Genomic DNA, 23996 nt, shown 5'->3' with positions numbered 1-23996 from the left:
CATAGACACTACACACCTGCATTTTTGCCTGGTTAATGTAATTTTGACTCTGCCCTCCAATAGCCTTCTGTCATTCTTTGGGACAAAACGAGAAAAATGTCAACAGTTGCCAGTACATTGATGGCTGGAGATGACTGCCCAGGCAGGGTTCTGCACTGTGCCTCAAGGAGAGAAACTTGGCATCCCTGAAGGATGCCTGTCTGTCGCAGATCATTAGATCATTACTGTCTTGCCTGCTGAGAGGCAAACTGCTTTTTATTTTCTCTTACAGTTGGACAAAGCATTGCTTTAGCAATAAAAATCTAAATATTGTCTCTTAATATTTCTATTAGAGGGGTCTGATACAGGGAAGGACAGAGAAGGACCTAATGACAGTGAGATCCAGTTAAAAAGCAATAAATACAATCAGATACAGAGGAATACGATTGTCATTGTGACATTTACTGCCACAGGGGTTAGTTTGCACTGCCAGCAGTTGATTCAAAGTAGACCAGCCAAGCCTTCAACCGTGTTAGGCCTGTAGAATTGTGTATCAGGCGGGACAAGGATGCTACATCGCGCTTAAGTACAGGCAGGAATCTTTCAGAGGGTAAACTCTAGACTGCACAATGACAATAACTTCCTTCTGTAGAGTCTGTGTATGCACACCTTTCCTTTGTACAAAAAAAATCTTCAGCTATACTAACTGCTATGAATACAACAGATACTCTATAGCATTGTACCCATTTCATCTGCCACTTATCCACACCTCTTGCAAACTCAGTGTTGCTTGTGTCTATCAGATCCTTTTCTGTGTGCAGGGGAAAAAAACCCAAGCCACAAGGTGGGGTACCTGTTAAAATAACACAGCATCATACTGACACTACAGAAGGTGATGGTTTAGCACTATTTCCAGTGTGATATTCTCCTGCATGTGAGGTTTTCATAGATGAGTTACACCAAATGGAATGTTTGTGTATATTTAAATATAATTCCCAGTTGGAGTTCCACTGGATAACACTGTATTACAAAGTAGTGAAAAAATACTTCTTTAAATAAATTGAGGTTTTTTTCTTCCTGACTGCTTGATTGTCATAGTTCCCATTGGATAATGGCTGTTTTGGAGGAAACAAACCTGAGTTGTGCTCAGGTTTACTGAATACGTTTATTGAATTCCTTTGTTTATGCCTCAGCAATCCTATAGTTAATATCTATGCTTGTGTATTCCCCCTAGTGGGTTATGGTTGCAGAACACTTTTTCAGAAGAATAGCCTGCCTCACATGTTCTTGGAATTTTGTGCTTTATACAGACTATTCTGATATGGTCCTTCCCTCTTATCACTCGTGCCTGTTGATGTGGTGCAGCCTACCATACAAGGAGTATCTTCTCTAAATGACTGATTCATGAACCTTGAAAACAAATCCACTGCAGAAAGGGCTTTTTGTGGCACTTGCAGGTGGATCTTTTGGCACAACTATTCTTTTCCCTGCATTAAGACTTAAGGGAATCAGCAGTATATCTGAAAAAAGTAATCCCTTCCAAAACAACTAAAATTAACTAAAAACAACTAAAACCTTGCCCTACAACAGTGGCAATATGGGAGATGTAATGCAACTGTCCTAAACTTTGTGAAACAATAAATCCTGAATTGTGGAATTTAAAATCCTCTGTTAAAAGTTATTTCTAGTGTAACAGTGAGAAAGTTGGAAACAAACTATTGTGAACCAGGTTAATAGATTAAGAAATCTGCTCATCTTGAATGCTTTAAGGTGTTCTAACTTTTTCCTACATTTGTTCTTACAACCATATTCTCTCGTCTCAGGTTGTCATTATGGCACAAGTTAGTTTTTTGTGGTTATGAATATGAGCTAGGTTAGCCATTGAAAAGGATTAGACTTTGCTAAGGAGGGAAATAAGTGAGATACAGAAGCTTGTATCTTACATTTTATGCTGCATCCTGTTGGGGAAAGAAAGATTTCACCACGATGACTTGTTTATTTTGATGAAAATGGTCTTTAAACACATGCCAAACAATGGCAGTCTTATCTCCTTTCCACATACAGAGGAACAATGTTTGTCTTTTTTCTTACTGTATTTTTTTTGATCCATGTTTGTATCTAATCTCAGTTTCTCAGAGGCAGTTGAGGAGCTGAACTGTCACAATATATTCAGGAGGAGTGTAATGCTTTGGAAACATAATATGTTAATGCAATGGATTTATGCTTGAAGGAAGAAAAAAAAAATTGGTTTGTGAGAAACAGAAACCTTTCACTGGGCCCATGACCGTTTATTGTTTTGAAATGCATACCTTTCAGAAGAAATTAGAAACTTTAATCAGCACCTGTGTGAGGCAGTAAAGGAGGTGATGTTGCATCTCGTGAGAAGAAATTCACTGAAACACTTATCTCAAGAAATCCATTAAGTTAAAACAGCCATCTTGACTGCAAAAATCAAGCACACAGTCCTTTAGCAAATCTAATGGGAAATGGAAGAATCTTAAGTGCTTAGGGTAGGTTGAAGCTGTGTGTATGAAATGCCTGACTTAGACAATGAAGATGTGCTGCTTTAGGTGTATTGCTGAAATATTTTTGCAAGTCTAACAAGATTAAATGCAGTACACGAGAGTTTTTGCTGCAGTTGGGTTTGCTAGATGTGTGTACATTAAAATTGTGGGCATACACTGGGTCAGAGGCTTCCTATATTGGTTTTATTTTCATTAATAGAAGTAAATAGATTTGGGTTTCATTTTGGCATTTAATTGTGGTTACTGTTTAAGTAAAACTGTATAGTATGGTATTTCACACACGTGTAGAAGATACTTTGGTGTTAATCTGGTTATTATGACATTCTTGTCTCTTAGCTTGAGAGGCTTGGATTTGACAGAGGGACCATTCAGTGGGTAAGGAATTGGCTGGATGGTCACACCCAAAGAGTTGTGGTTGGTTGACAGACGCTCAGCATGAGGCAGCAATGTGCACCCACAGGCCAGAAAGCCAGCCCCATCCTGGGCTGCATGTGGAGCAGCGTGGTCAGCAGGTGGATGGAGGTGACTCTGTCCCTCTGGTCTGCTCTCCTGAGACTCCACCTGGAGGGCTCATCCAGCTCTGGGGCCCCCAGCATAAGAAACACCAGTTGGAATGAGTCAAGAGAGGGGGCAACAAAGCTGGTCAGAGGGCTGGAATATCTCTCCCATGAAGACAGGTTGAGAGAATTGGAGTTGTTCAGTCTGGAAAAGAGAAGGCTCTGGGGATCACCTTGTGATGATACAACTCTATCTGACTTAACAAAGAGATTTTTAACTTTATGGAATTGTCTGCTCTTTAGATAACAAAACTAGGTTGGGGCACACTGAGTGATGCCTGCTCAAGAGGTTTGGAATGTATTCCTAATACAGTTCTGCAGTCCTGGGGTCCTGGATTCTTAAAGCAGCTGCTTTGAAGTGATGGTTTTACATTATCACTGAACCATCTGAGCTCCAAGGTCCAAGGATGTGACATTTCCCTAGCTTTTATTTATGCAGAAAGGCACCATTTAATATTCTGGAGGAGAGAGTCTAGAAAACGCCATTCTGCTTTAGAAATGAGCCTATAAAATACAGAGTGCTGCCAAGCAAAGTTTTTTATGGCAGGTTATAGAAAACTGTAGAATTTTTCAGTTTTCTGGATTCTGGAGTTTTCTTGCATTCTGGAAACATCCAATGTGATTTACTGAGATAAAAGGAAATTTCTAAAAGATGTGCCAAAATAATTTTGCTGTCTGTGAAGCAAAATGATAGATGCAACCATGAGATACATCTTTCAAAGTAGTAAATTTACATACTGTATTAAACAAAACTCTAATATTAAGATAACCTGCTGAATTATTGGAAGTAATAAATCCAGGAATGTGACTGGATTTTAGATGTTAACTGAAAGAGTCAAAGATTCTTGACTTCCTACAGGAAAAAATTTACTTAAAATAGAATTAACTTCAGATCCAGAAACCAGTTACTTAGTTCTGGTTTAAAATGCTGCTTTATTTCTTTTATTTACTGAGTTCCTAGTTGTGGTAAGGTTGCCATTTTTATTGACTGAAGCCTTGTGATAACAAAATTAATTGCATTCCTGAGGTTTCTTATATAGATTATCTGAAAATCCCCTGAGTGTTCCCAAGAGATTGTCTCATTGCCTAGCTTATGAGAGTCCCTATGGATGTTTTTCAGTTATTGGAGAAAGTAAGTAAGAACATTAAAATAATTAATTTATGCCAAAACACTCTATCTGTTGCTGCTAATTTTCTTTCTCCCTCAAAGTCAATTTGTACTGTCTACATGTTAAATAAGCAAAACCTCTGTAGCAACAGAAAGGTGAATAAGAAAAATTCCAGTGCAAATTTAGCCTAACATGTTCAATGGCAATTTTATTTTTTTTTCAACAAACCCTTCCTAGGGAACTTCCTGCAATTTTTCACATTCACTATGTGACCAGTGTACTTCTGCAATTGTGGTATTAGCTTACATCTGGTGAAGATGTAGGGATAAAGTGCAAATTATTTGAGAAATATAAAGATAGATCTATATATATAGAGAGATGTATAGCTATATATAACTAGACATATATAAAAATAAATTTTTGTATTTATATGTATCTATACAGTTGGGGTTTTTTTTCTAGTACTGGCATTGTCTATGTGACTTTAAGTGACGCCTCTTGGAAGGTCTAAAGTGGACAAAAACTTGACAAAATTTCAGGATACTTCTGTGAAATTTTAAAATCTCTAGCTCAACTGGGTTTCTACTCTGAATTTCTATTCTTGATTCCTACCGCCTCAGAGCTGTAAAAGACAGATGTTACCTAATGTGAAGCACAGTGAATGGGGAAAAATGTGTGGAAGTTGTGGTCTTGAATTTGCTAAAGAATTGCAAAGTCTCCCTGCTCCATCTAGCAACTTTTGCTCCTGTTCTTGAAAATATGGCATTTTATTACTTGTCTTTCCCTCACGCTATTATTATGGTAGGATGGAAAGCACTTTAAATATGAAAAGCAATAGATGGTCAGTTCACAGGTTAGGAGTTCTGGGAGCACATACTTACACAGCAACCTTAAAATCACATGTAAAAAGGGTTACTCTTTCCATGTGAAATCATGTTCCTGTTACATCCTTTCCTGCCATTTGCTTTCCAAATCTAATAAAATATTAACATTCTCATTGCCTACATTCTTATTTCTTGTTATTCTAACTCCTGGTGAGGACCTATATCACATAGACCAAAAAAAATTCTACTATCTCAATCCTTTAAATACAGGACTTCAGAAGGAAGAGGATTTCTTTTTTCTGCCCTGTCAGAGTACAGGGTTCAAAAATAGCACACTCAAATTACTGTTCTCTGAGTATTAACAAAAAAAAGCCTGTTTTCCATGGAATGAGTGACTAAAGCGGATCTCTGAGTATTTCTGCTACATCCAAAGGAACTGTAGGTCTTCTGTTAAACTTTGTGAATTTCATCTAGATGGTATGAAACCAAGGAGAAAACATGTTGTCTGTGCTGGAGTGCAGTATATTTTCTAGAAATGTGAGATCTTCGCAGTCACAGACAGCAGGCTTTGTTAGCCTTTCCAGATCCTGAGCCAAAAATAAGCTGGTGAAACAGATGGGAAAGTGGGAAGCTGGAATTACTAGATGGGCAAAGTGAAAGTTCTTGGGTAATCTCAACTGCAAATTTTTGTGCTTTAAGTGATTACTTTGAAATTAAAATTTATTTCTCCAATTCATTTTTATCTCTCTACAGTTTTTATGGTTTTTTTACTGTAACCTTGATGTTAGAAGATTTTGATATTTTGTGGTGCTTGTGTATGCTTTTCAAGCATTTGCAGAAATAAGTTTCCCAGCGATAGATTTTTTAAAAGGTTGGGTTTTTTAAGCACTGGAGAGTTCAACTCTTTGTTTTCTGGTTAAGAGATTTGTCAGATGAAAAAAAATGTAATTATTTACTTGTTTTCTTCAATTAAAAAGTTACCTGAGTAAAAACTAGTGTCATCTTCTAGGATTCTATATTCATCTGATATAAATCTTAAAGAAATTGAGGAGCAGTTTATGAGGAAAATACAAGAAAGCAACACTACTACTCTTCAGAATGCTCAAAACAATTGTCTTGGACAAAGCAAAAGAGCACCAGTTGATCAGAATAGTCCAAGTGGAGCTGTGCAGAAAGAACTTGTTTGTTTGTCTGGTATTGAGGAAGAAATTCCAGAAGCAATCATTGATGCAGAAAGCAACAAAGCAACAGCAGGTAGGTTTGGAATTACACTTTTTTTCTCTTTTTGTCTTTTAAATAATTGTTCAAATACTTCTGCAGTTTCAAATACTTTCTGCAGTAAAACTGCAGGCAAAATTAAAACTATTGTTACAGCACAGCTGTCATGGATATTCTTTTCTATTGCCCACCTCATTGTCTCAGGCTTTGAAGAAATGAATTGCTGCAGAAGTTAGGCAGGCACAATTCCCAGCCAGTGTGTGGTGTAATAAATCTGGAATTGCCAGGCATCCGGCATGGGCATCACCACATCCTGTCTTTGCCCTGGAATACAGCAAGTTCCACTCTTCACCATGTGGGACTTTCACACAGCAGAGTATCTCCCTTGTTTTCCTTTCCTAGCAAATTGCACTGGTTTCACTGTTGTTTTATGAGGGTTCTGGAGCCTTTCAGAATCTTCCATGCTACAGTTCTGAATGAAATAATACAAGGAAATGTTCAGCTGCATCTCCCCCAGAGGTGCTGGCTGCTGCAGCTGTGTCAGTGACAAGGGCCCCAGCAGCAGATCTGTTCTGGTGGGAACTGCATAACCCCAAATTTCCTCAGGGGCTACTCTTCTTGAGTGCAAAAAATTAACTGGATGCTTAATCTTATGAAAGAGTAACTGTAGTACCTCTTCTGTAGATACCAAATAGGAAGCATTGGTCAAGTTTCTGATAAGTCAAAATAAGAAGTAAAAAGCAATGTTTGAAAAACTTTTCCAGGAAAATCCTACCTTGAATATGCAATAATAAAAAATTTAATTATGTCAGATTCTTTTCAAATATTTTGTCTGTGCACTGTCAGTAGTCTCTTGTACAGCTGATGGAGTGAAAACAGCTTTTTCTCCCTATATGCAGGTAATTCCGAAGTAGAAACTGCGTCTGTGTTAGGAGAAGACTTACTGATGCTCTACAAGAAGTGCTGTTGTCCAGATATTAATATTTGCGTAGAAGGCAAAGATTTTCAAGCTCACAGGTACATAAGTATTTACAGTACAAAGTTTTTCCATCAATAACCATCTGGTATAAGATGCTGCTGTTATTGTGCATCCATAGAAGTTATTGCTGGTGCTGTTCCCTAGCTGTGAGCCCTTACAGCTTTTAGTTCTTACCTGCAGAGTGGCTGTACTTTGATACTAATGAATACAATTTATCATCAACAGCAACTATTTTGAAAAACAACTGCACTTCTAGCACTTCTAAGATTGCCACTCAGATTGTAAACTCATATATTGAATATATACTCATGGAAATACTTGTAGATTTTTTTCCCAACTTTATATATATATGAAATACAAAATAAAAAATAATCTGTGCACTGTATAGAAAACAAAAGATATAATAATAAACTATTCAGTTATTAATGCTGAATAAAATTTCCATATAGGCAGAAAATTTCTGGAGTAATAATTTTTATTTCTTCAGAATCTGTGCATACAAAATCTGGTTTTACTTTCATTACTTCAGTTATGCAGATGTAAAGATTGCCAGGAGCCTTTCCTAGATCAAAAGTCCAAGACTGTTTAAGAACTTTGGCTTATTGTACTCCTGTGGCTTGGGAAAGCAAATTAAAGTGTCAGTACCATTCCTAGTACCTTTGATATAAGTCTGTTTGCATTTGAGATAGCAAACCAGGCAGCCTGTATTTTGTTCCCTTTGAGTACATTAAGTAACTGAGAGGGACTATAAAAACCCTCCATTACTTTTAGTACTTTCTCAACACAAAACTGGGGGTGTGGGGGGCAGTTTATTACAGATATTACAGCATCCTTATAGAAGGTATTCATAATTGTGTGGGTATTTGGATATATGCTCATTTTCAGAATGAAGTGTAGTAAAGAATGTTTCTTCTGGTCTACATTATATGTTCTCAGATACATAAGTTTCAGAAACAAATGCTTTAATGCAGAAAAATAGTGCAACAAAGAGCTTCTATCAGCAGAGCTTCTTTAATTTAGGCCACTTACTGCCTGGAGCTATGTATCTAGTTTAACTAGCATCAAAAAATACGGCAGTAAATGATAGAGAAAACAAGGATGTTTTGAAACAGGACTTGAGCTCGTTTTAGCACTGTGTCATGTGAACAGTAGGAGCTAATAAGGGCAGTGGAACTTTCAATATTATTGTGGTGAAAGCAGCAGAATGATTTACTCACTGAAAGGGTTTTATTTTTGTAAGTTCTCAGACAGGAGACAGGTTAGGCCCCCAGAGTTTCCTACCACTTGTGTCAGTATTCCTTACTTTCTCATGAAGTCCTGTGAACTTCCAATAGACTTTAGTGTTGCTGCTTTATGTCTTCCTAGTGTTGCATTCTTTACAGAGCTCTGCATGAAGCAAGTGAGATTTCTTTGGTAATAAAACTGGCACTAGCCATCACTGTAGGAAAGCACAGATAAAGTTATTTCAAAATAGTTTTGTATCTCCATATATTTTATAAATATATGCTGATAAAATATAAATTTAAGTACTGCATACTTGTCCGTATTCTGCTGAGTACCTGTCTTATTTAAAATGAGTCTTTGAAATACCCATCTAACTCTGCCCTTGAAGTTGATTGATCACTGTGCACTACCAAAATGTATTTGGAACGGATTGAAAAGTGCAGATAAGTGTGTTCCATATCTCTGTGATATTGTGTTATTGTATCTTATTTTTAAAAAAGGGTTGTGTGTGTACCCAGAATTTCATACACTTCAAATTAGGATGTAATATCCATTTACATGTGGATGTATTTCACTGAGATAGGAAATATTCAGTAAAAGCTTTGTTATTATTTTTGCTGGATGACTCACAGGAGGAATGTGCGAGAAGTTTCTAATTTAAAGTGTTGAGACTTCTGAAGCAGGAGGAGGAAAGAGAGATGAGGGAATACAGAATATAAAATGACTAGAAAAGAGACCATAAATAGTATTCTACATGCTTCTTCCTACGCAAAATGAGAGTGCTCGGAAACACTTTAAGGGACAAAAAATACATGTAACAGAAAGGATTCTCATGCCTCGTATAACATTTTGCTCTTTCTGCCGCAGGAAATACATGACATAAGCTAATTTTATAAATAATAGGTAGCTTAGCAAGTGTCATGAAAAAATTCTGTGTATTAGAATATTATCTGTGGCTGCAGTAAGCCAGATAAGATACATAAAAGCTAACACTATAACTGGCGTGGATCCAGTTTTCATCCACTATCTTGCCTTCATCTCTGCCACTGCACTTCCACCTTAAGGGTCCTGTTGCCAAGGTCTTCTTACCTGATATTTCGAAGACTAATACTGGTAGAGAAACTGAGCTAAAGAATGTAGCTCTGGAATTTCTTTATTGTCTTTTATGGAAGTAGTAGTAAATTGAATTAGCCCCGTTATGGCCAGTTATGCCTTTTAAATATAGAAGGGCAGTAAGTGTAAACAGAAGTAACTGATAGCTCTTGTTGTGAAAACACATCATATTGTCCCAGCATATGTTAATATCAACTTTTGTTTGACTTTTGGTGGTTGGCAAATTCTGAATACAAGACATTACATACTTATCATTTTGATAAATACACATTTTGTAATATAAGAAGAATTTAAGGTGTTTGGGATAAAATTATTTATAATGGGGGCTGTATAAACTATTTTCTTACTTTATTTAATTACTCTCTTATTTACTCTTATTTGGTTAATAAAACAGGATAAATAAATGTGAAATTTTATATAAAAGGAAGATGCTTGTGGTAATAGATTTCCTCTGTGTGAATCTCAAAGTCATACTAAAACCAAGATTTAACTGAAAAATTTATAAAGCAGTGTTTGTTTTTTTCTGTAGCATATTTTGAAATTCCAAGCATACTGGGAGAAAAGGCATGCAGTACACAGTTGACACCTTAATGCATAAAGGGCAAAGATTTAAGTCAATGCTATCAAAGAGTCCCATCATGAATATTTGTATGTAGTGGAATAATGTTTACTTTTTCTCTCTCAGGGCCATTTTATGTGCCAGATCTAGTTACTTTGCTGCTATGCTGAGTGGAAGCTGGGCTGAGAGCTCTCAAGAGCACATCACTCTTCAAGGGTAAGTGTTGTCTTTGCAAGTCGTGTGGGAGCAAAGGTAGGCAATTTACAGTCGCTGCAAATATGTAACAACTGCTGTGTACAGAGCACTGAAGATTAATATGCCTTGACACTTTTCTCCAGCCTGATACATTTCCTGAGTACTGTTTTGACTTCAGGATGAAACTGTGTGTAGTGTATTTGTTAATATTGTCAGATGATTCAGAAAAGTCTTTTTAATCAGGAGAAGAGCACTAATCTTTTTGTGTAGAGTATGTTTTAGTATTCACAATCTACGTGAGAATTCTTTTCTTTCACTTCTTGTTGTACATGTCGTGAAAAGTACTGTGAGTATCTTAACAATCCAATTTTCATTTTATTTGTACAATACGTATATTTACAATGTAAAGATAAAATTTCCCAAATAGTGTTTAATTATGATATTCCAGCAGCATATACTAAAGCAATTTTATTGGGTGGGCTTGTTCACCATGGCTTTCTGTGTGAGAATAATGGAGCTGTCACTGTAGGATGAATACTTAAGGCTTCATAGATAAGCTGGGGACTGCCAGGTTATTTCTTTCCAGTATCAGAAAACTCTATTGAAATACATTAAATTTCCTTTAAAATCAAAGGAGTATTGATCCATGTACATGTTAGCTTTTTTTTTCAGCCATGATGTTGGCTGACTCAGTTTTCTTCAGAAAGAACTGTACCTTACAGTGCTGCTAAGTATAGCTGCTTTGTGTGAATATGAAATCTCTTGGCCAAGTGATACTTTCTTAAATGTTCATTTTAGTTTCCTGTCAGTGTAATAATGCTGCTGCAAACTCAGAAAGGTTATCTGTTGATTTGGTTCTAACTTCCAAATCCTTATAAAGCAATATACTTGCAATTTAATTTATTCCTTAGTTTTTATGGTGTTTGAGAGGCTGATGGTCACCAATTACTCAGGTGTTTACACTTCTCTCTCTCACTGTAATTGATTTCTCTGTGGTTAAGAAATTTTCATCCTTATTTTTCAGTAGGTGCATTCTCCTGAGAAGTACTGAATCCTTATACGAGACTATTCTCATGCCAGTGTCTCATAATTTGTTATTATGAGTCGTATGCATAATTTTACCTTTTCCAGTTTGCTTTTCTGCTTAGTGCTGGTTTCTGTGGTGTCTTCCACAATACTTATAAATGAAGTACATATGGCTTACTCTGAAATAATGAAAATTCTGCTTAAGGTAACAGCTGTCAAGACTGTGGGGAAATTCCTTCTTGCTGAATTTATGGCTGTTGTGTGTACTGCTATACAGGGAGACAGCTGTGCTGATTTTGCTTCTCTGCATGCTGCAATGCTGGGTTTTTTTCCTTTTGCTTTTAGTCATCAATGTCAATTGCTTAAACATGTCTAATGTTTTAAAGGGTCTTAGCTCTGCATGAATATTCCATTTACACTAATGCACAGAGCACTTGTGGGTCCCAAAGACTGCACACAAAAATGTATGTGCACAAGTACAATAAAGTGATGTTCAGATCATGTCCATCCTTGGGTCACTCTGTGCCTTTCTGCATTAAGATGCTGGGACTGTGAAAGGATGCAAACACTGCTGTGTAGGACCAGCTTTCTTAATCTGAATAAAGACTTTCTAAATATTCTGAGTGGCGTTTCTACTTTGCACTGTAAGAAAACTACTAAATGTATTTTTAGTGTTGCAAAAACATAAATATATCATAGAGTAATTATAATAAAATGTTTTTAAAATATATAGTTATTTAATAGTTGACTTATTTCTAGTAAAGAGCTTGGCAATGATGAAATCCTTCTTCCAATATTATCAGTGCAAATGGTAGTTATTAGTATTACTCTGCTTATTACTTATTTTTAAGGTTCTAAAGTGTTAGAAAGTTTCAGCAAGTCCATTGAGTAGCTAAATTCACCCCAAATGTAGTCCATTTAGATACTTTTGCATTGCAAAATCTTATTGCTTTAATTGTATCAGATCATTTGCCTTCCATTCACAGAGCCACTGGATGATGTATCAGCTTTTTGACCAACTTCCTTTGGCTAAGAAATGTGATGCATTTTTTTATGGATGTGCCTTTATTTGTATTTTTTCATTCTTCTTTTTTGCAGCATAAGCCACGCAGAAATGAATGTCATCTTGCATTTTATATATGGAGCTATTTTGGACTTCCCAGAAGAAGTTGATGTTGGGTATATGTCAAAATTTTTTAATTTTTCATTTTAGTTTGTACTTGTTTGCTTGTTGTATATTTTCTCAGTTAAAAGTCAAAAGAAAAACTCCAAAAATAAAGCTGTTGAAGAAATCTTATTTATTTGACAGCTACTGGAAAAGGTGTGCCAGCTGGTTTTGGAATACTCTTATGGGGAGAGTGAAAAACAGGATGATGTTTTATACCAAAACAATTTCCAATTTGCCTGTACCTTACTTTTAGTTTTCAGAATGATACATACAATGTGTGATACTATATAAAAATTAGTATTTTTTATTTATTTTTCAATAATCACTCAAGATGATGAGAAGGTTAAGTAGTTAGTCTTAGATCCATTAAAGATGATATATAGGAACCAATGTAAATGTTGGCATTTTCTTCTGGGACAGTTTTTAATCACAGTTTTATACATAATCCTGTATTAGTGAAATAAATTCTGAAATTTGTGAATTATTCTCTGAAACCATTTATATATTAGGTGATGGACTCTGCCACTAAACATTAAAATGCTGCAGTTTCCTAAAAAATATAGAATTATTCATAATATGTCTCAATATCAATGTTTAGCTAATGAATTGATACAAAAAATAAAATTATAGTATTGATTATTATGTAAAATAATTAATAGTTTGCTCACTCTGCTTTTTAAGAATGTCATCTACAACATTTTATGTAATCTTTTGGAAAAAAAAATGACAAAATTCAGTAACTCCACTGGCACAAATATATTTTTCATTTGCTATCCTTAAAATAAACTGAGAGTCTTCTGAGCAGTTTCTCAGCTAGTGACTGAGGCTTGTTTTTATACAGGCTGAACTCAGTGGCTGGGAGATTATTATTAAGTCAATATATGTTTCTGTTTTGAAGATTATTCCTTGGCAAGTGTCACACTTGGTTATGTGTCTTTATGCAGTAAGTTCTGACTGAACCAAGAGGTGAAGTTAGCATGTAAATTGTCCTGTAAGGAAAATGCATATATTACAAGGATTTTTTGATTCTGTCGCTACTGCCTTCTCTTTAGTCGCATGTTGGGCATTGCAGACATGTATGGGCTGGATGGACTAAAAGAAGTGGCTATCTACATTTTGAAAAGAGATTACTGCAATTTTTTCCAAAAGGTACGTCACTTCTCATGCTGCTTTGTGAGCTATAGAGCCTGAGAATTTCAAATCTACTACTTAGTGCAAAATCAGAGTGACAATGTAAGTGTATGTAAGAGCTACGTGATCAAGGTGTTGGCTGCAGTCAACAGTCCCTGTTCTCAGGTGTGAATCTGGGATAGATGGTGGGAGTAAGGCCTGTGATATCATCCACCTGTTTATAGACACTGGAAACCCCAGCTGATGAAAAGCAGTATTCCACATGATTAATTTAATGTATTAAATGATACCGAGTATAGTTTAATATGTGCTATTGTAAATGTAACTGTTCTTGGTGGGCATGTGGAAATGCTATGTATTTGTATATCTTGTTTCATGGGCATATATTTAGGAAAAGGTCTGTTCAATTAAAATTGGCTTAAAAACAAATATCTGATTAGAGTTGAGCATTTTCATGCATTAAGCTCATGAGGCTGAATCCTGTGTTACTGACATGTGGAAATAAACGACTGCATAAAGGCAAACAAACTTAAATACCATGGCAGCTGACATTACTTCTGAATCTTTGAACTGAAGATTTTGTACTTCTGTATGGTTTCTGTAAATCAAAATGTACAATAATTGTGATTATTTTCTCACAACTCTAGCCTGTTCCTGGCAAACAACAACCTGTGCTAGAATGCCTGGCTATTGCTCATTCATTGGGAGTGGAAAACCTATATGCTGCTTGCATGAAGTAAGTAAAATAAAATAAAATTGTTTTAAATTTATCTGCTTTCTGTTGAAATTATTTCATTTTGCAAGATAGGTATTATTTTGGCATAAGAAATGTTTACATTTTAAACATTTTTTCAATACTTTAGAGGTATCACTTGTGCTAACAAGTGAAGATAGAACATTTTTTATCTTCCTTACTTAAGAATGGCTCTCTTTTCAACAGATGGGTAGGAAAACATTTTGCAAGATGTTTTTCAGAGAAAAGCTTTGCCAATTTACCTACTGAACTTCAGAACAATTGTCTTGTTATGTTGATTAACTCTTTGGTAAGTAGTGTGCTTTGTATAAGAATAGAGCAATATGATTTTTTTCCTTATTTAGCTGTGCAATGTAATTTAAGAGCTAATAAATACAGATTAAAATTCTTAAATCTGTAGTACATTTATGCTATGCAAAAGTTACAATTAAAATAATTTTTAAAACCATTTTGATGTGAAATGTCATTGTTACGCTTCATGACACACAGTCTAGTAATCATCACATCCAAGTTCACCATAATTATAGAAAATACATTTATGAAACACAACAGTGACATCATAGTGCAACATTAGGGAAGTGTTCAAGGCCAGATTGGATGGGGCTCTGAGAAACCTGGTCTTCTGGAAAGTGTCCCTGCCTACAGCAGGGAGGCTGGGATTAGAGGACTTGTAAGGCCCCCTTCAACCCAGGCCATCCTAGGATTCTCTGATAATGTATCTGGATAGTGAGGAACAGGAAATCACTGTATCAATTTCTGTGTTACATAATGGCACACATCATTTGTGATTGCCTTTTCATCTTTACCTGTATTCTAATTTGGAAAAAATTGACTTCTTTTTTTTTTTCAGATCTCAGGTGGTCTATCAGGGATCACAAGCTATTTGTTTACAGGCAGGCTGACTTTACAAAAATAAAGTAGCAGTATAGTATTCATACATTTTACTTCTCAGATAACAGTACTACACTGGTCCCCACCAAAGCTCAGCTTTCATCTTTTATGGTACTTACTCTCATTGTTCCAATTTAGACCTGCCTAAATTTAAGTATTTTCTAATTGTATTTCTGTATAAAACTATGCTTAGAGCTGATTTAAGGCCACTGATTTGAACTAGACCTGTTAACAGAAATGTGGTCAAGTACTCAGCCTGTAAATAAAAATAAATCTTTAGAGCTGCTGCCAAACATGGCTATGTATGTAACTGTAATGTGGGTTGTCACAGACAAAATGTAATCTAACTAGCTCAGGTAACATTCACAGCATGATTTTGGTTCTAGACAACTCAATATGTGACATCTCATATATCTCATTCTGAGGTACTTGTCCCCATGTCTGTGTTACTGTGTTACCCAAACTAAACAGCTCCAGTGTGGCCATGCACACTGTCAAACATAGCCCTGGTTCAAGAGTTGCACTCTTGAATGGTTCTGGCCAAGAACTACCCCTTGCTGAAAGGACTGTGGAGCCTTCTTGGGGCTGCTGCAACTGTGTATTAAGATGAAAGCTTGAAAAATGTCAGATTTCAGACCTATGTGCCTTTAGGTTGGATATTAGGTAAAAGTTCTACCCCCAGAGGGTGGTTGGGCACTCAACAGGCTCCCCAGGGCAATGGTCACAGCACCAGCCTAACAGAGTTCAAGAAGTGTTTTGACAATTCTTTTAAGCACATGGGGTGACTCCTGGGGTGTCCTGTGCAGGGCCAGGAGTTGGACTCGATGATCTGTGAGGGTACCTTCCAGCTCAGCTGTGATTCTGTGATCAAGAGAAGCTTGAGAATATTTACAGTTATAAAACCTGAACAGTTCCACTACAATGCATGTGTTCTTAGAATATACACATAGCAGTGTGTATCATACATTGTCTAAAATTTGAGAAGTTTTAAGTGACATTTCCAGGTATAGATCAGTTCATTCTGAGCTACAGCTGCTCACAGTTAAAACACCACCCACCTCCAGACTACCCTCAGGTGTGTACTGTAGCCATGAGCACATGTAGACACATGTTCTAGGTTCTTCTCTAGGCCCTTGTGCAACATTATTGGGAAGTTGAAAAATAAAAGTTAAGGCCTTCCTTCCCCTCTGCTTATTCTAGTATATAAAGATGCAGTGGTTAGTTTGTGTTGAAATACATGCGCTACCTTGCCAGCATTTGTAGAACAGTTGTGGCACTGTGGTACTTGGTACTGCCCCAGGTGTGTACCCAGCTTCTCTGGAAGGTTTTCACAATTTGGACTAAAGTGGGTTTTAGTTCCCAATTTAATTTTTAAAATTAATGTTGGTGTGTCGATGCAAGATTCACTGGTATTTTATGGACTGAAGTCTTGAAGGTGTCTAGAGTTACAAAATTAAACAATAAAGTATAAGCCTCTTGTGCCCAGAGAATGGTTCTGGTGAGCATTCATTTCAGCATTTAAGATATCCACTCTAAAAACTTGTGGAATTCCCAGGGGAGTTTTTCACAATCTGCAGAAATGCTTTAAGCCTGCTTGAGGGATGAAGAAAAGGTCTGACATTGATTTTGCAGGGGCTCCTGTATGATTTACAGTTCTTTTACTCTGCTGCTAGAGTTTTCTGCTGTAAAACTTTTAACAGTTTACACCCAGTTAAACAGTATAACTCTGCTGATCCTTTCATTACTGATGCTGGAATTGTAAAACCTAGTTAATGTGACAGCCCTTTAGAGAAAAAAAAAAGATGCAAAGAAAAGGAGATTGTTAATGGGAAAATCCCTGGGAAACCACAATGATGAACTCAGAAACATTAAAATGGAAGTGCCATTTAAAGCACTGTCCAGGTGCTTTTTGTGTGCCTATCCCTTATGTCTCCACTTCATGCAAGAAAATTACTGGGTTTTTAGATAAGTAAAATGGACTCCATTTTAAAATGGTTAGGAAAAAAGTACAGTAAGAGAGGTAAAATTCAGTTAGAACCTCTTTTACAAAATGCTGATTTAATTAGAAGTCTATGAAGGCATTTTATATTTCACTGAAAGTGTCTAATGGGAGTGAATGCTTATTGCCTTGTGAGCAGGGGTTGAATTCAAGACAATTCAAAAAGCTTGTAATTGAGTCCAGTGGGAGAAAAATCAAACCCTAAGCATATATGTAATTTTTAATTTACATTACCTGCAGAGAAGCAAACTGAGTTTTCCCAGCGATGAGTAAAATAAATTTTAAAATATATTTTAACAATGGCTAGTCAGATTTTATATTTTAACTATAATATGCACAAAGGAGGTACTCACTGCTTTCTGACTCACATAGGACAAATGTGATTGTGATCTGAATTTGCAGTAGGGGTTTTTGTGTCAAATATTTATCTGAATTGTTGCTTTTTCAAGTGTTGCTGCATAATTTATCAGTGTCCTGCTAGGTCACATTGAATAGAGCTTTCAGGCTATTCTAATGTGGATAACCATAAATTCCAAGTTCTTTTCAAGTGATGTGTTAGCCAGTAGAAGTTGCCCTCAGGTACAGTGCTGATGCAATGCATGAAAGAACCAAAGACACAGCCCAGGATAATAAATATTAGTAAATCTGTTTGCATGTTTGAAATGTAACTAGAAACATAACAGTTACTTTTCTTTGAGAAACTTTAGACAACAAAGAGGGCAAGTTCAGTTAAAACTCCATCTGGGAAGACAAATATTTGTTGTCTGACTTCTTTACATAAAGCAAAAGGATTCATAATTACAGAGAAGTTTTCTCTGTATCCTGAATGCTAGGCCACCTACACTCACCTAAAACCTCAGCTTAGCAGTTTTATTTAAGAGTTTATTACATCTTTCAATGACCTATGATCTTTTTCTCTATTCAGCTTCTCCAGCTAACATTTGCCTTATTTTCTTCAGGACTGCAGTATGTAGTGATGCAGTCAAAAAAATTTAATAAAAGCTATTGAAAACTTCCCTAACTTCAGGCAAAACAGAACTAATAGAGATTTCTTTTTCTGCTTTAGTTTCAAAGGCATGTATAATATTAAGAATTATAAACCCCAAAATTTTTTTAAATAAGGGAAATAATGACATGATAGGATCCCTGTGTAAAAGCTCAGTAACTGAACAGATGCTATTTTACAATCAGCAATTCTTTAGGTAATTGCCTGGCAACAGGCTAATTTCTGTTTCTGTTGCAAGAACCACAAGAATGCTGCTTTCCGTTTGATGGAGAGTGACCGGCTGATCAATAGCCTTCCCCGAGTGAAATGGACAGAGGCAGCTGTGGCCTTGGCATCACGGCTACATGAGGAATGTGTAACCTTTATTGTTGCAAACTTCCTGCACCTAGTACAAAGTGAAGGCTTCTCTGTTTTGTTGCAGGTAAAAGTTGCCCTCAAGTTCTTAAATGCTTCCAAATAAATTGAATTGTATCACGTTTCGTAAAGTTCAGGTTGCTGAATTACCAAAATAGTCACAACTTTTGCTTTGAAGTCACTTCTGTGGAAAACTAAAATGGAAACTCAGGCAGCGCTAAGTTTTTTGGGGGTTGTGTTTTTCCACGTTTGTTTTAAAGCATGTAACTGCTTTGATACACAGGGCTAATACTGCATTCGGGTTATGTGCTTCAGTTAAGCAAAAGTTCCAATTGATTTAGTGGGATGGTTTCTGTGTTGCAAAAAGCATAGATACAAGCTTTGAAAAAGCTTTCAGGCCCCTGGAATAACAGCACAGGTTTACCAACTTATGGGTATGAGCAGTGTACTCAAACTTCTACTGATCTGTGTTGTGAGTTGCACAATTGTGGCAATGCTGCAGGTTCTGGTGAGAACTTACCAGGTCATCAAGCCAGTTCATTTCCCCCATGAAAGATGTTCTTTAATATGTACAGAGGAGTGAAAAAAATTAAGAAGAAAATTTTAAAACAATTTGCCTTTGGATCCCGGGTTGCATGGGGCTGTAAATTCATCACAGTGTCCTTGTCCCTAAAATTTCTGTTAATGAGTGAAGCCTCAGGATAATTTGCTAGAGGCCTGGAGAGGGGTGGGGTTGTGGAATGGATACAAAAGAAGATGCTCAGCTTTGGAATACCCCCTGCACAGCTTGATAGCAGATCCTCTCTGCTCAGTAATGCTTTTGCATACAAAGTACACGCCTTTTGTTTTAAATGACTGCCTTTTGTTGTTTCTTCAGGCACAGGCAATGAGCAGCAAACCTGACCTTCTAGAACTAATTTTCAATGCAATTGAGAAAAGCATTAATAATGAAAATAGCTGCTTTCTTCTTGTAGCAGTGGATATGTTGTTGGAGTCCGCAAATGTGAAGGAGATGGTAGGTTCTTCATTGTGCAGTGTTTGTAGAAAAACTTTCTGGTACAGTTCCATGTCCTGGTTCAAATCAGATGATATGGTGTGAGCTCAGATGGCTCAGTCATGCAACTCGGGTCATACAGGAAAGCGTCTGCATAAATCCAAGGTCCTTTTGGAAGTACAAAAAACATAGGTATTTGTTTACTTTAAAGGGAAACCCCATCATGGCAACCAAAAAAGTTCTGTGTATTACTGAAAATGTAAGTCCTATGGGCAACCCTGCCCTATTGATCTTTACTATCACTTTAAATTTGTGATAAGAGAAAAACTGAGCAAAATGTTGCATTACCTAAAACTTACAGGGGAAGAGAGCTTGTTCTCTTCCTCCATAAATATTTCCCCCACATTTTATGAAGGTCATAGGTACATTTGCTTTTGTTTAAAACTGTCCTTTAAAAGACTGACACTTAATCCAGTGTGTGGTTTTTGGATTGGGTGGAGGTGTCAGGCTCCATGTGTGTAACATACCATGTATATTCACACAATCTAAATAATGACATTTAAGCTGTGGTTGACTAATTTTGGGAACAATTCATAAACAGTATGACAAAGAATTTAAAAAAAAATGAAACATTAATTACTGCAATCTGGTGCTGTTATGGATTTACTTTGTCAAAGCAATGAAAATTTAATCAAATTTTTATTTTTCCCTGGAGTATTTGACCTTGTTGTGACACAGCTGACAGTGAAGAGCTATTATGGGGTTCATTTAAAAAAAAATAAAATGGAAAAAAGAGCAACAAGAGCAATGTAGTGTTTACTAGTGCTGTAATTTGTAGGTTTTAAACTATAGAAAAAATCACTTTGGTGGGCAATAATCCTTCAAAAACAGCATCTCCATCTACTAGACCGTTATAAAATATAAGTGATGACATCATTGATCTAGCTTAGGGAGTAAGTAGATTCTGAAAGGAATAATGACTGGTTGCTATGACAATATGCCCCTCGCCAGCTGCTGATTTGTTACTTGAACACAGGGTTTTACGTGCAAGATCCAGGCGCTGCGTGATAAGCTCTGGGTCTTCCTGGTTCAGTCTTTTTATGCTGTTCGTCACACAGAAGGCTGGAAGCTGATGAGGCCAGACCATCAACAGAAAATACAATCAGGTATGTCTGGCATCAAATGGCATTAGACTTATTAAGCAATCTGTTTAGTGTACACAATGCAGATGGAATTGTGGAGCCTGATACAAATTAAAGCAAAGTATGTGCTGCTTTGTGTTTTGAAGTGGTGTTTTAGAATAGAAGCATGATGGCATGCTTAGCTAGTTTCAAACATAGGAATCAGTAAGTCATTTTCTGTGAAGAGTCCTCCTTGCTTTTCTTTTTAAGAGTATATATGATAGAAACCCCCACTCCCACCATCATGTAGATGGATTCTGTTCTTATTTACAGCTTCTCTAAATTACTGAAAACACTGCAGTAGGATTAAAAACCTGATCTGCCTCATTTTTAAGGAGATAAGAGCTGTGGATGAATTAAATTTGCACAAAGCAGATTATCCGTTGCATGAATTCTGTTTCGGTCCTTTATCATTTTCTCCGTGCTGTATAAATATCGCTCGTCTCTTGCATAATGCTCATCCTGTGCACCGTGAGCAAATGCAGATAGCCAGGCTCCCCGGCTGCTTGGCATTGTGATCTTGTGTGTGCTGCTGCAGAGAGCCCCTAAGGAGCTGCATGGTGTGCTCTCAACATTTTAACAGACAGCACTTCCAACAAAAAGGAGTTTTTGTTCTGAATGCTCCTTTGTTTTGAAGTACACGAGTATTCTGAGGATGTGGAACTGATGATGGAGTTCAGGTTATGGTGTAATATTAGCTTTGACAGTACAGTGTTGTAAAAGAAAAGAATGTTAAATACTTCTCTGAATTCAAATCACTTTTGAGTCGAAGGAGATGTGAATATTTTTATATCCTTTTCGTTAAAGACATTAGTAGAAAGGATATAATTGTTATAAAAATATTTATGCCTAGAGGTGGATGAAAATTTTATTCTACAATTACTGAAAGATGCAGTGACAGTCTTTCTAAGCATGATTTAGGGATGTAGTCAAATAATATCTCATACTACTCTGTAAAACAGGGATAGGATTTCTTCTTGATTATAAAATCCTTCAGAAGTGGAGGAGTTGGCTTTAGAAAAAAGGGTGGGTTGTTCTGATTTGGGGTGGTTTACTTCCAAGATGATCGTGTCTATTGTGAATGATGTTTTGGCTACTTTACAGTAGTGCTTTCAATAGAAAAAAATATTTTAAAATCTAGGTGTGTCTAATTTTCCAAACTCCATCTTGCTAAAAATTGGTTTTCTTTTAGGTTAAATTCTGACTGAAGTTGCATACATTTTATATATGAAAAGACTGAAATGTTTGCATGAATTATCTGGTTTTAATTACAGGCAAAGCGATTGTATACAATATTGGTAGACAAATTTTAATCCTCAGGTGAAATATGTCTAGAATAACTTAGATCAACTTTCATCTTAAAGATTTCTGGTGGAGGCTTTCCTCCTAGAAATTTAGCCTATATAGATTTAGAAGGCTATAATAGATGAGGAAAAATGCCAAAATAAGAGGGACGATATTGTGTTTTTTTCATTTACAACCTGTCTTATGTTTTCTTAGGCACAAGTTTATAAGGATTTTGTCTTAATATATTGGTATGTATTAATATGCAGAGTCACTGCTAGAAAAAGGATTAGATCCCTGGGGTGCCATTTTCAGCCTACCTTTTGTGTGATTTTTAGAAACCTATATAAAAATTATTTTTAGTATCTTTAGTAAGAATTCAGCAGAATGTTTGTGTTATACATACAAAAAATATTTCCATGTATAGTACCTTAGAACATGAGGCACTGAATGCCTAAATTTTTTATATATTTTTTGCAAAACCCTTTTTTCCAGATGAGATATGAATACTGATATAAATGAAACAAATTGATTCTGAGTCTGTACAGTGTCTATAAATATCCCTTTTGTATTCTACAAGTGAAATTGATTTAAAAGCTTTGTTGAAAACTGCTTTCCTCCCAGAGCACATCAGATAAAAAAAAAAGGCATTCACTGCCTGAAAACTCCACATGACAATCACAGGGATAATTCTCATGACATTATGCTGCATGCTGTCTAAAGAGGCACTATGACCTTAGTGTGTACATTTAGGTATTTCGGCTTTGCCAATTTTGAAAACTAATATAATTTACTTTAATGTAATTAACCTTTGCTTTATATATTAGAAATAAATACCTTATAATTAACAATACATTTAAAAGCCATTAGTACTCTAAATTTGAAGGCATCTTTTGGAAATTCTGTACACTTTCAAAGGTCTCAGTGCACTGCTAGCTTTAAATGAATTGAGGTTTGATAAACAAAAGTCTTATTGTGGACATGGGGAAACAGAAGAGTTAAGTAACTTGCTTATGGCCATGTGATATCATTACAGATCCCACAATTTTTGTTCCAAACATAAAACCATGTATTTCCACTTAACATTTGCCATGTCACCAAAATTAGCCTTTCTAGAGTAAATTGGGACCCAAAGAAGTGCTTTCTGATTTCACATGATGTTAACTGAGTAGGCTGGCTTGATTTCTGTTCCCCTTCTTTCCTGCCAAACAGTGAAGAAACTGCTTGTTCCTTTTACAGCTGCATTTGACAAGGGTGATGACCGAAGACTTGGCAAAAAACCTGTGTTCACCAGTTCTCAGGTAAACATTTATATCCTAACATTTAAAACATTCATATAATTGCGAACAAAACTATTTTCATTGTTTTCAATTAGACTTATTTTCCCTATTGCTTAATGGAACTTGGTTTTGAAAAATCTGTATTTTCTTGTAAACTGTTTCTGCAGAATCAGTAATGTTGACTACTGGAATCATCTTAGGACTCAGACTGTGTTCTGCGACATTTTCAAACAGATAAGCTTAAATAAAAGGCAGGAATTTGTGTTCTGAGCCTCACATTCCTCTCTTGCTACATAATGAAACTCATCTGTTTCCCAGAGCAAATGGTTTGCTACTGAGCTAATGAATCTCTGCTATTATTACAAGCCACCACAACACTGAATCTGTTACACTCCCTGCTCTGAAAAATATTTATTCGTGCCCTCAACAACTCTTCTATTGAAAATCACACTCAAAAGTATGTTATTAATTGGTAAAAAACCAGCATGGGTTTCACATGATTTGACAGTCTTGCATACATTGCAATGACACTGGTATCAGAAAGATTCCCTTTTATGCACTTAATTCTCCATGTTTGAGTTCTTCTTCACCTGAGAGAATCAATATTGATATTTCTGTGTGGATATGGTTAAAAACATGATGTGTT

The 23996-nt window shown here is 36.1% G+C and overlaps 1 protein-coding gene across 1 annotated transcript in view; it reads left to right on the top strand.

Annotated features, from left to right (window-relative positions):
• BTBD8 (BTB domain containing 8) overlaps positions 1–23996 on the top strand; it is a 38079-nt gene that overhangs the window by 2890 nt on the left and 11193 nt on the right. Inside the window, exons 3-13 of the mRNA XM_058842865.1 lie at positions 6004–6248; positions 7112–7229; positions 10214–10303; positions 12407–12487; positions 13529–13625; positions 14255–14343; positions 14548–14650; positions 18496–18678; positions 19489–19626; positions 20642–20771; positions 23310–23371. Of these exons, the coding sequence (XP_058698848.1) occupies positions 6004–6248; positions 7112–7229; positions 10214–10303; positions 12407–12487; positions 13529–13625; positions 14255–14343; positions 14548–14650; positions 18496–18678; positions 19489–19626; positions 20642–20771; positions 23310–23371 (1336 nt within the window). The remainder of the gene's footprint in view (positions 1–6003; positions 6249–7111; positions 7230–10213; positions 10304–12406; positions 12488–13528; positions 13626–14254; positions 14344–14547; positions 14651–18495; positions 18679–19488; positions 19627–20641; positions 20772–23309; positions 23372–23996) is intronic.

The sequence above is a fragment of the Poecile atricapillus genome, chromosome 7 (genome assembly GCF_030490865.1).
Source record: "Poecile atricapillus isolate bPoeAtr1 chromosome 7, bPoeAtr1.hap1, whole genome shotgun sequence".
In the NCBI taxonomy this organism is placed as follows: domain Eukaryota; kingdom Metazoa; phylum Chordata; class Aves; order Passeriformes; family Paridae; genus Poecile; species Poecile atricapillus.
Note: the sequence above shows the minus strand (reverse complement) of the source record. Positions and strands in the feature narration are given on the sequence as shown.